This window comes from Octopus sinensis, unplaced genomic scaffold, assembly GCF_006345805.1.
Source record: "Octopus sinensis unplaced genomic scaffold, ASM634580v1 Contig17597, whole genome shotgun sequence".
NCBI classification, from domain to species: domain Eukaryota; kingdom Metazoa; phylum Mollusca; class Cephalopoda; order Octopoda; family Octopodidae; genus Octopus; species Octopus sinensis.
This window is the reverse complement of record NW_021835162.1, coordinates 23,166-35,728: the sequence shown is the minus strand read 5'-3', so window position 1 is coordinate 35,728 and position 12,563 is coordinate 23,166. Positions and strand designations below refer to the sequence as shown.

The following is a 12,563-nucleotide window of genomic DNA, read 5'->3' as shown; positions in this document are numbered from 1 at the left end:
TTCGACGTCATTATGAAACGAATCATGCTCCGATATATTCCAAGTACACTGGAAAGCTACGTGAGGATAAAGTTGAATCACTGAAACGCACTTTACAAATTCAACAAGGCCTTATAAAAAAAAATTTTGAAAATAATGAAAATGTAACAAGAGCTGGATACGAGATAACGAAAATTATTTCACAACACGGAAACCCTTTAGTGATGGGATGTATATCAAAAATTGCATTATTGAAGCAGTTAATTGTTTGTGCCCACTAAATTCTTCCTTATTTGATGGAATAAGTTTGTCGGCGAGTTCTGTATCACGGAGAACTGAAGAGCTTGGAAAAAATATATATTTACAAATTTGTGAAAAGACAAGTAATATGTTGTGGTATTCTCTTGCATTGGATGAGTCAGTTGACATTTCGGGAACATCGCAACTTCTTATTTTTATTCGTGGAGTTGATGAGAATATTTCCATAACTGAAGAACTGGCATCTGTTTGTTCTATTCATGGAACAACCACTGGAAAAGATATTTTTGATGAATTGGAACAAACTATAAGTGACTATAACCTTGAATGGGAGAAACTGAGTTGTGTTACGATTGACGGGGCAAAGAATATGGCTGGTTCTAAAAAGGGTCTAGTTGGGCAAATAACTAATAAATTGGAGGAATTACATATTTCAAACACTTTGTTCATTCATTGCATCCTTCATCAGCACGCACTATGTGCGAAGGCTCTTAATATTTCATGTGTGTTGAATCCAGTTATTCGCATAATAAACTTTGTTCGAGGGAGCTCACTTAATCACCGTCAGTTTAAAGTTTTACTTGACGATTTTGGATCTGAATATTTTGACTTACCATATTACACTGCAGTTAGATGGCTTAGCTGTGGTAATGTATTAAATAGATTTTATAAACTCCGAAGTGAGATTGATATTTTTCTAACCAGTAAAAATAACTATTATCCCGAATTATCAGATCTTGCTTGGCTATCAAAATTATCATTTTTGGTTGATGTTACAACTCACATGAATGAGCTAAATCTGAAATTACAAGGAAAGGAAAACTTAATTTGTGATTTCTACAGGATAATTAAAGCATTTCGACAAAAATTGATGTTATTCGAGTCACAACTTGGAGTACGTCAGTTTTCACACTTTTCTTGTTTTAAAAGTTTTTGTGAGGCAAACTGTTATGAGATCGACATTACTTTCCAAATTGGAATTATCAAAGAATTAAAACATCATTTTTTACATAAGTTTTCTGAACTTGACAAAATTGAAAGCGATATAATTTTGTTCGAAAATCCATTTTCTTGTAATGTTGAAAATGTTCAACATGAATTACAATTAAAAGTTATTGACTTACAATCAAATGAACAGCTCAAAGATTGTCACAGACGGACCAAACTCGCTGAGTTCTACGAATATCTCAAGGATGATGAGTTTCCGAGACTAAAGAATTTTGCGATAAAGATGATTTCTATATTTGGCACAACTTACCAATGTGAGCAAACGTTTTCGAGGATGAAATATGTTAAGTCTGCCCATCGTGCAAGATTGACTGACGGACACTTAAAATCAATTCTCATGATAGGATGCAGCAATTTAAAACCAAATATTGATGAACTTATCAAAAAAAGATCACAGTTCCATAGCTCTCATTAAAATTTTTGTTTACTTTATTTTTGTTTAAATTAGTTTTTATTGTAAAAAACACACTTATGAATTTCTAGTAAAATTATAATCCTATGCACGTGCTCCGGCCCGCGTTCATTGTGTTGGGGTCAATCCGGCCCGCGAGTGCAAAAAGTTTGGTGACCCCTGCTATAGACAATAGTGAACATGATGTTTTGACGTGGACATTTTGTTCATTATAGAGAGGGTTGACTGTACTTTATAAATAGTAAGCATTACAAAATTTAATTGACATATAAACAATCAATTATTCTCAACGTGTGTACACTTTCCCCTCCACTCTCGGAGTGATGGAAAGCGTCCTGACGGGATGACTACCTTCCCTTTCAGGGAAGGCAAGTCCCTGATTTGGGATGCAACTTGTGTTGACTCGTTCTCCGCGACGGTGTTACTCAAGTCCATGACTAACCCGGGTTCTGCCAGTGCTCAGGCTGAGGAGGATAAGAAATCAAAGTATGGAAATATTTCGGACTCTTACGAGTTTGTCCCCCTCGCCTTCGAAACATCTGGAATCGTCGGCAGGTCTGCGACTCGACTTCTTGCCGACATTGCCAGGAGAATTGCCAGGAAGACCAACGAGCGGAGGAAGACGAGCTGGCTCTTCCAGCGAATCTCGGTCGCGGTGCTCCGCGGAAACTGCCACTCGATACGCAATGCGGCGACTTTGAGCAACCTCCAGGCTCTTTATTAATTCGTGAATAACTTATTCACCGCTAATGTCTTTATAAAAAAAATAAAATATATTAATCTTTGTTGTTATTTGTTTTTCTGATGGTTTGCTATGGAATTGTGTATTGATAAAAATTGAATTTTTACATATTCTTGTATATTATGATGAACATATTTTCATTTTATTTTTCTATTTGCTGTTTATTTTTCATTATTAGTATATTTAATGGTATCTCAAGTCTTTCGTATACCAAGAAAGTCGATTTGAAGGCATTTATAAATCCTGATAAACATTATTAACAGTGATTAGTGCGTTTTCTGATTTGGTTTTTATTTTTATATAAAGACATTATTGATTGTCTTAGGATAAAATTTTTCGTTTTTTTCGGAACGTTTGGCTTTATATTAATTGGCCTTTTGAATCGGTATATTAATTATCGATTTTTTAACGGCTCGTATTCAACCGTATCTCATTATGAACCGGTCACAAGAAATTAATCTATGAATTAAAAAAAACTCGCTTCTGTCTTTGGGAATAAAAGTGAAATTACCAAAAATGAAAATAAAAAATAATTCCCCTGATTTGGCACTATACAACAAGGTGCTTGAGTAATTATTAATTCAAATTGATGCTACAACTATAAAAAATAATCAATAAAATAGTGGAAAAAATCAAAATACTAAAAAATCCAAATAGACAATAGAATTAAATTTAATGTAAAAAGTTCTTATGAATGGAGATTAATTAATTGATAAAGTGAATATAAATTCGCTTGCAAAATAAACTTTATCCAAGATATTTTACCAGTAGTCAAATTAATTAATCTTCAAAAAAAAAATAAAAAACAAAAATATTAAACAATAAAACATTAATAGCAAGAAAAATGAAATAAAATTTTACAACCAGAACCACAACAGAAGAAAAAAACATTAATAACACGTGATAATTTATTTCAATTAATTCGATAATTTCGAACATTTAAAAAATTATATAAATAACATTTAATATTGTCAGTCATTTTGAATTCAATTAAGTTTATTAAGTTTATTGGTACTTTTGTCGAAGTGAGAGTGGTCGCAGTTTTTTTAGAAGATAATTAAAATTAATTAATTTTTTTAGTGAAAAATAGATTATTTAATTTATAACCCTCTATCAATAATTTAAATGGTTATTAAAATTATTTAAAAATTTATTTAACCAATTTAGTCATTTTTAGTACGCGGCATCCAAATTCCAGGACTGTAGAAGGAATTTATGTCTTTTACAATCTGTGCAAAAGATTCCTTATAGTTTCTGTATTTGTTTTCGCCACAAATCTGAAAAAATAACTAACTAAAAAAACCTGCGAAATAAGATCCCAGATGATGTCTTACAGCTCCTCTTTGAGCTTTATTCTTGCATTTTGCACTTCCCCACATTCGTTCTACTGTCTGGGTGTGCACTCCCGTCGTTGGATCACAAAAGAATTTTCTGAATATATTATATTTTTCACGTAAAAACATAGCCCAATCGACATATGTATGTTCACCCCAATTGTATTCGTGATGAAGCCATTTGAAGGTATGCCTATCGTAACTCCATAAGTATATGTAGGCGATGACATCCTCAAATGGCATCTCAATTCTCTAACCAGGTATCTAGAATTATTTGAGAGAAATTATACCTTTTTTAATAGAACATTGGACTCTACAACCAACTCTTGAGCATTTCAATTGAGCTTCGGTCCCAAGACTAATTCCATCTGATGTCCCTTCGGACATATACGTGATTTTGAAAGGATATCCACATTTTGCAGAAAATGCACTGCATCCTCCTTACTTATTGGGAGCTGTCGGAATTTGATGTTGCATAAGTCCACAACAGAATTTTCCATGTGACCTATAGTGCCAGTTTATATCAATATTAGGTACATGCTCGCCATAATATTAAAAAAATTAGAAAATAAATTAGTAAAAAATTTAATAATATTTTAAATTATTGATAGAGCGACTTAAATAAAATATAATATATTCCACCTCAAAAATTATTAGATTTTTTAAAAGGCCTAAAAAAACTGCGACCACTTCGACAAAAGTACCAGTTTATTTTTTTCCAAAACGAAAATTTAGTCATATATGCTAAGGAAGAACAGATGACAAACATCGTCTATCAACAGGCATTAGAATAGCCTTACATCAAACTAGGTTGTTATATATCTACATACATTTATAGTTGTTTGATGAAACAGGCCCTCCACAGGAGCTAACTCGCGATGAGCGAAGGAAGCTGCCGAGATAGTTCTCCTATAAGTGTCTTTAAAAATCTGTTAACTCTATTCAAGGTAGTTTTTTATTTAACTGAAAATCACAAACAGTGAATCAAATAAATTAATTAGATGATCCAGACAACCGGAATGAAGTTCCTCAGCTTTTCTATGTGCTATTTAACCATTTTTTAATTATTAATTTATTTATTCTATTAAAAACTGCATAACATTTGGCTTATTTCTCAAAAAGACCGCTCCACAAGCTACAGTACGCACAAAAATGGTAAAAAATAACAAAATGGCAAAGTCCCAGAATAAATTTCGATATTTTTTGATTATATAAGGGGGCGGTTAAATTTGAAAAGCTTTCTTGACGTTGTTGGTTGCAAACGGGATTTAGGCTTGTATTTGGGAAGCTGCTATCTTATTCTAGTTGGAATCGGACAAACGTGGGTTCCGTCAACTGCTTTTAAGATTTAGTCTCTCATGTCTTTTTTTTCCACAGCCGACTATGTTACCTGTATGACCTATCGTCTATCTGTTCCAAGTTTGAACGTAAGTGAGTTACGGTTAGTTTATAAAATTAGCCTGAACTAGTATATGAGATGGACATTTGTTCCTACAGTGAGAGTTGGCACTGATTTTTTTATTTATTTAAGCTCATTCGCCCTGAAATTGAGAGGAATTCGGCACGAAGAAAATAGAAGGTCACACCATAAGTTAAGGAGGGAGTTTATCTTATATGATCTTCCTATAGCAGTGAGGTTTTTGCATTTCAGGACGACGTGCTTTGCTAGAACCATTGCAAACATCCTGAACAAAGCATTTGAGCAGAATAGACTATTAGACCTCGGCAAAGAATGGTTAATTCTACTGAAGAAACCCAGAAAAAAGAAAGGAACGATACCCGACTTAAGATCTATTAGCCTACTATCGACGCTTCGGGTAACACTCTCGCTGGTTGCATTAAAAAGAATGAGAACTAAGATGGCAAATTTTCTTTCAACTGGTAAAATGGCTCAGAATTGACAGGTACATACATTTTTTTAGAATCTGATTTATATGGGAAGTGCAAATAATTGATTTGACTCAAAGTATTTTTAGGGAATATCATTCGAAAAATGATATTTGTATGACATAATTAGTACAATAATTGATTTCTGAAATATAAATTTAGTAAACTAATAAATGTTAGATACGTGCCAAAAATCGAGTTATTTTATAACTGTCTCTAAATTATAGTTCACGTACATAATTGTCTGGAAATACTACAATTATTTCATGATTAATCAATTCCATAATTTTATGTACAAGAATTATTGCAGATGCTTATTGATTATATATATTAGTCAATTATTAAATTTCAATGTATTCTTTAAAAAAGTGATTTTAGCAAAAATTCAAAAATCAATTTACTAAACTACCAACTCAATTCGAACAGATGTAATATAATGACTTATATAATTACAAAATTGACTTGTTGTGATTGCCATGATTCTGAAAATGAACATAAGTGATTAACCTACTTGGTACTGTCAAACATCCCGATTGAAAGACGCCTGTTGGAAACTGTATTATTTTCAGTGGTTAGATAATTATACTTGGTTTTTAGCTTGGTATTGAGTGGTACTTAAAAATAAATTGGATGCTTTGCACTAGGAATTGGAAATAACTTGTTTTTTTAATCTCAATATATTTTATTGTATTTGCTAATCTGACCACACTCCCCTCCGGCGTCGCTTAAAACCGTATCAAAGGGCGACTTTCAGCGTAAACTCCGTTCTGATATTCCATTAAATAATTAGCGTAGTTATCATTCTTGTTTTTAGTTTTTCTCGCCGCATGGATGGTCAGCTGAAATGTACCAAATGTCAAGAAGTAATTTATACAAAACACTCATATTTGCGTCTGATGGACTCATATTTTCACACTAACTGTCTCCAGGTTGTGTGTGTTCTCAGGTACTCACATATGTTGTTACGTGAGAAATGGGATTTACTGTTTTAACGACTATGCAATGTTTTATTAAAATTTTAGTTTGTAGGATGTATGGGTTTTGTCCGTTGTGTAACGTCCAAATTGAACTAAATACATTGGTGTATAACATCAACTCACATATGTATCATATTGAATGCCTCAAGTGTCTGTGTTGTAACAAAGAACTCAAAACTGGGGACTCATTTCACTATTGTAATAAATCCACACTTTACTGCATGGACTATTATCACAAAAATATATGTTTGATAATCGAGTTATTTTAGTAAAAAACACTGCGGAATCAGAAGGCATCTCAAAGTCCCCTGATTCTTGTTCGGAAGTGAAGGGAGTCCTGAAGAGCCTGAATCCCTTAGTCAGGAAGTTCAGGCCAAGCATGAAGCCAGATGCAAACAGCGAGGACGGAGAACATCAATCAAACCACATCAAATTGGGCTGCTTACAGAATTGTACGAAAGTGAAAGAAAGCCATTGCGTCATACATTGGAAGAAATGAGCAAATGACTGGACTATCAGTTCGCGTCATCCAAGTCAGAATGAGGGTCTTTAGTGTTAGGTCTGGTTTCAAAACAGGAGGTCCAAGGAACGGAAAAGAAACAACCGAGCAACTCTAGCCTCCTACCTCTCAATCCACCTCCCAGTAACACAGAATTTGGGGTCTACCAACATCAGTTTAATCAAGACCACAAATCCTGCAGAATAACAGACTTAAAAATAGTTTGTTTTCGTCATTTGTGACAGATTATCAACATTATGGACATTATGGAAACGAATATTACCCAGAAAGTATGTTGAGAGAGCCAATAAGAGCCAATAAATCAATGCTGTTCCTCCCCTCAATGCATTTTCAAACTCCCGATCAGACATTCCAGAACTATCCCAATATAAATTTCTACTCAGATCTTAATTTTTAACATTGTGTCATTCTTATAAATATTGTTGTTTAAAATGTTCAGATTGCACTTTGTCTAGGGTTTAGAATTGTCGACCGAAATGGTTCACATTTCTGTCCTACTTTCTTTAACTTTCAGACAGTGATTTCGGGGTACGCTTCTTCCAGAAGATCCAAAATACAAAAGATTCTTCTTTCCAGGAGTTTTTTGGAAATTAGGGCAAGATCTGCTAACGAATTCCAAAAGATTTTATTTGATTTCCTCCGTGGTGATAACATAAATTGCTTCCTCAACAAATAGATTATTGGCTGTTTAATTAAGTAAATCGACAAGTCTGAAGCCACGAATGACAATCAAAAACTCTGAAATTGTGTATTAAAAACTAGAAATTGACAATAAAAATTAAAGTTATTTTTGATACAAAAGGAATTTAATTTAAATAAAAGTAGACACGTTATTGATTTCTATATTGTTCTTTAATATTTGCACCAGGGTGTTAGATTTAAATCATTTGATTTTAATCAATAAAAATCAATGATTTAAATCATTAAAAAAAATCAAAAAATCAAAAAAATCATTTAAATTTTTTAAATGTCTGGAAGAAAGCGTGATTCTTTGTGGGCTTATTTTGATAAACGTATTATTCCTGGAAAGACCGGAAGCCGTGCCAGATGTCGTAATTGTGGGAAGGACATACAAGGTCTGTATCTCGGATGAGGCAGCATCATTTATTATGTAGTAATAGTCGAAGTAATATTGATATCCCTGAAAATTATGCCGAGACCTGAAAGCGAATTTCCTCCAAGGATGAAGGACCATTCATTAATCAATTTCGTAACTACGACGACTTCATCTAAGAAAGATTTGATGGATCTGCAACTCGCTAGATACATATTTTCTACAAACACTCCGTTTGCTGCTGTGTAGAACATCCCGAATTTGTCAAATTCGTCCAAATGCTTCTTCCTGGGTATCGTTTACCCTCTCGTCATCAAATGGTGGTACATTACTTGATCATGTGTACGACCAAATACATGAAGACTGTCGACAAAGACTCCAGGACAAAACAGTGTCTATGATGTTGGACGGGGGAGCAACATTCATAATGAACCCGTTATTTGTGTCTCGGTTGTGACATCAGATGGGGAAAATTATCTCATTGACACTGTGGACACTTCTGGATATAGCCACACTGCGGAATATCTTCAATCTGTTGCTTTAGCCTCCGCACAATTGGCTGAACAACGGTTTGGATGTACAATCGGCAGTCTTGTAACGGATAATGCTGCCAACATGACTAAAATGAGACGGATAATGATGGAAGATGGCAATGAAATAATTACTTATGGTTGCTCGGCACATTATCTCAACTTCTTTGAAGGATGTCGAGGTAGCGGACGTTAAAGGAACTATGTAACAATCAATAAATATTTCCGAAACGTCCATCTTCCAGCTGCATGGTACAAATCTAATGGAGGAAAAAAACTCGTTCTTCCGATTGATGTACGGTGGAACACTTTATCAGACTGTTTTCAATCTTATCTGGATAATTGGTCTATTATTTTGAGAACTTGTGAGGAACACAGAACGGATATTGATACAGAGATTTTTTCCAAGGTCCAAATATTTCCCTAAAACGACGCGTTGAAGAATATCTGATGCTTATTAAACCAATTGCTGTCGCTTTAGATAAAATTCAGAATGATTCTACCACGATTAGTCATGCTGTAGAAATTTGGAAAGAACTTGAACAGACATATATTGACAATGGATGTACGAATATTTTAGGAAAAGTGAGAATTCGAGCAAAACAAGCATTAACACCTTTCCACTTACTTGCGAATTTGATCGACCCGACATGTAGTGGGAATCTCTTTCAAATGTTGAGATTGACATTGCATTGAGTTATTGTGCTCAAAATTATGAATATGCACTTCCGACTCTGATTAATTTCAGAGCAAAAGCTGATCCATTTAAACAATACATGTTTGCTCCGAATTTATTGAGTAAAGTATCACCTATAGCTTGGCGGGAGTCGAATTCATACCAGTTACCTTCACAAGTAATTTCACTATGCAAAAAAATTCTTGAGCAGTTGCTTCGACAGGTGGAATAGAAAGAATCTTTTCAACATTCGGATTTCTACATTCAAATGTACGCAATAGGCTGGGGATCGAAAAAGCAGCCAAACTTGTTTCCATTTACAAGCTTTTAAATAAATAAAAACGATTTCCATTGTTTTTGTTTTTTATTTTAGTTCGCTTTGAAATATTTTTTTATTTATTAACCCGAAGACCACAAAGAAAGAAAGCGTAATGCAAACTAGTTAAGTGATCCCGGTGGACATAAGGAACTACGATAGATCGTTCTGCGTGGCCGTTTCAGTGTTTATGTACAAAGAGAGAGGTTCTCTGATAAGCCAGGTGGAAAGGGTCGTTTTGAAATAAAGATCATTTATTCAAAAAAATCTGATTTAATCAAAAAAAATCGTGATTAAATCAAGAAAATCAGATTTTTTTGATTTTTTTGAAAAAAATCATGATTTTTAACAACCCTGATTTGCACGCATTTTGTAGCTAGATAAGAATGTCTGGTGGATGTAATCTTATGAAAATAACCCCCGAGGATGTAAGACTCATACTTGTTTCAAAGGCTCACATCGCCTCTCCAAGCATTAACAAACAAATGGAAAGGTATATTTACAGCACCAACACAGATGGTACTCGGGGACTCACTTTAATAATCAAAAGGGACAAACATAATAAACATTCACCTCATGTGGGAGAAAATCCAAATCGCCGCTCGATTGATGGTTGCCATCAAAAACCCGAAAGATATCGTCGCTGTGGGGGGGAACATTCTGGCCCAGCGAGCAGCTCTCAAGTTTGCCCGCTACACGGGATCTGCCTCTGTCGTCCAGAGATTCACTCCCGGCTCGTTCACCAATCGGGGACAGGCTGGGAATGTTTCTTATTGGTAGAAACAATTCATGGAACCCCTGGTGTTGGTGGTAGCCAATCCCCAAGTGGACCATCAGTGTATTAAGGAAGCCTCCATGCGGGGGATAATTGTGATTGCTTTCTGTGACAGTGACAACTACCCCAATAACGTGGATTGTGTTATTCCCTGCAATAACAAGGTTGTAGTTCATAGTGAGTGTGTAGGGGAGGGAGTCTATTGGGGTGATGTGGTATTTGTTGTCCAGAGAGTTCCTCAGAATTAAGGGAGTTCTGAGTAGACAAAGTCCGTGGGATGTTATGGTGGATATGTTCTGTACAGAGAAGTCGAGGAGACAGACCGTGTAGAGGAGGTTGAAAATGTGGACGAACAGGAGTCGGATATGGTCTATAATCAGGATGCTCGTCAGTATGATATGAACTTTGTTTGGATTTCAGTTTTTTATTTCTAGGTTCCTTCCGCAATGGAGGATCCCAATTGGCTCAATGAGGACTTTGCTTTCTAGTCATTAATTAATTTTCTACAGTAGCTATCATTAAATCTATTTCAGGAGTCTTTTATTTTCTCACCAATATTGTATAATAGAACGGCACAAATATTTTTAAAACATGAAATTTTACTTAATTTTATATTACTAAGTAGAAGTGTGTTTTAATTAAAATAATATTTTTTTCTTTAATAAATTATCTTAATTTTTAGTTACCGAATTATTAATAGAAAACCTAATAAATTATGCCACGTGTGACCACGCTGTTGGAATACCTTGTTGTCCTGCTACATTATTTGGTCGATCTTTATTTTTATTTAATTGGATTAGAAGGAATATTTTGAGATGCAGTTTCTTTTAATGGATAAATTATCTGAAATTTCATCATTTTGTAATATTTGTGAGTTTATTCTTTCAATCTGTTCACTTTATTTTTATTTATTGAATTTCACTTTATTTTTTGATAGAAAGTTCTATTCTTAATATTCTTATAGCAGAATTTTATTTATTTGTTCTTTGATTTTTTTAAAAAGCGTGGGCTGCTTTTTATTAATTTTGAAAATATTTATTTCTAAATTTTTTTTTTTTTTTAGTGTTTAATAATTTTCTAAATACAGTCAAATTAATTAATAGAGAATTAATGTCGTGAACTTGAGGGTTAGTCCGACGACGAAGCACTGCGGATAGAGAGGCAGTTCCCGCGAAGAATTGCAACCGAGATGCGCTGGAAAAGCCAGCTCGTCTCCCTCCGGTCATTTGTATTCTGTGAGATTCTTCCTCCCTATTTCTAAATTGAATAGTAATTTCGATCATCCTGTACTTGAACTTTTAGCTGCAGCAATTTCAAGGCATTCATGGCCCAAATTGACTGCCTCGATCAATTCGAATAGAAAGATCTGATTCAAAGTTCTTAAACGAGTGTTCATCAGAGCACGTTTCTGCTTTTGAAAATCCTTTTCCAATTTATTTTTTAATCTTGAGACAGTCCTTTCCCAATATTATACAGTACCGTGCAAATGTTCCGCACCGTCCAATTATTTTTCAATTCTATATATATTTGGCAGCTACGGCTTGACTTTCTTAGACAAATTTTAATATTAAATGAATAAATAACTTTTGTACTTTTCTTTTTTCATAAAATTTTACAATATTGAATTTTTAGCAGTCAGTAAATTTGAGGTTTTCAATAATGTTTAAATTCGGTGACTGACTCGGGCACTTTTCAAGTAATTTAACTTTCTTCTGATCAAGATATTGAATGGTTGATCTCGATTTGTGGCATGGGGCCCCATCTTGCTGGAACATCATATTTTGAAAATCTATATTTCTAATCCTTCTTCGAGAATTCTTTGGTATTCATTGGAATTAACATTTTTCCTACTCAAAACCAATGCTCTCTTTTCCAGTTGCAGTGATAGCACCCCATACCAAGATATTCGGAGAAACTTTACAGTTTCTGATGAAATTTTTCATTTCACTTTATTTTTTCTAGTCTTCGAACATTTGGAAATAAAATAATTCGACATTCATCTGAAAAAATTACATTACTCCATTCTTCAAATCCCCAGTTAAGTTGAATCCACTTTCATCCAAAAAAATAATTCTTTTATTAAAGAATGTTGATA

The 12,563-nt window shown here is 34.0% G+C and overlaps 1 protein-coding gene across 1 annotated transcript; it reads left to right on the top strand.

The window, feature by feature from the left end:
• Positions 1-208: 208 nt before the first annotated feature.
• LOC115231151 (general transcription factor II-I repeat domain-containing protein 2A-like) lies at positions 209-8,897 on the top strand. The gene is made up of 2 exons (XM_029801232.2): positions 209-1,499; positions 8,635-8,897. Exons 1-2 carry the CDS (start codon positions 209-211, stop codon positions 8,895-8,897), a joined length of 1,554 nt encoding a protein of 517 aa, XP_029657092.2.
• Positions 8,898-12,563: the final 3,666 nt, after the last annotated feature.

What these genes read in the sequence shown, in the direction of transcription:
- LOC115231151 (XM_029801232.2), top strand. Translation starts at nt 209, where the DNA reads ATGTATATCAAAAATTGCATTATTGAAGCAGTTAATTGTTTGTGCCCA. An exon ending in ATTTGGCACAACTTACCAAT is followed by an intron (nt 1,500 to 8,634) that starts GTGAGCAAACGT and finishes TTGTGACATCAG; the next exon opens with ATGGGGAAAATTATCTCATT.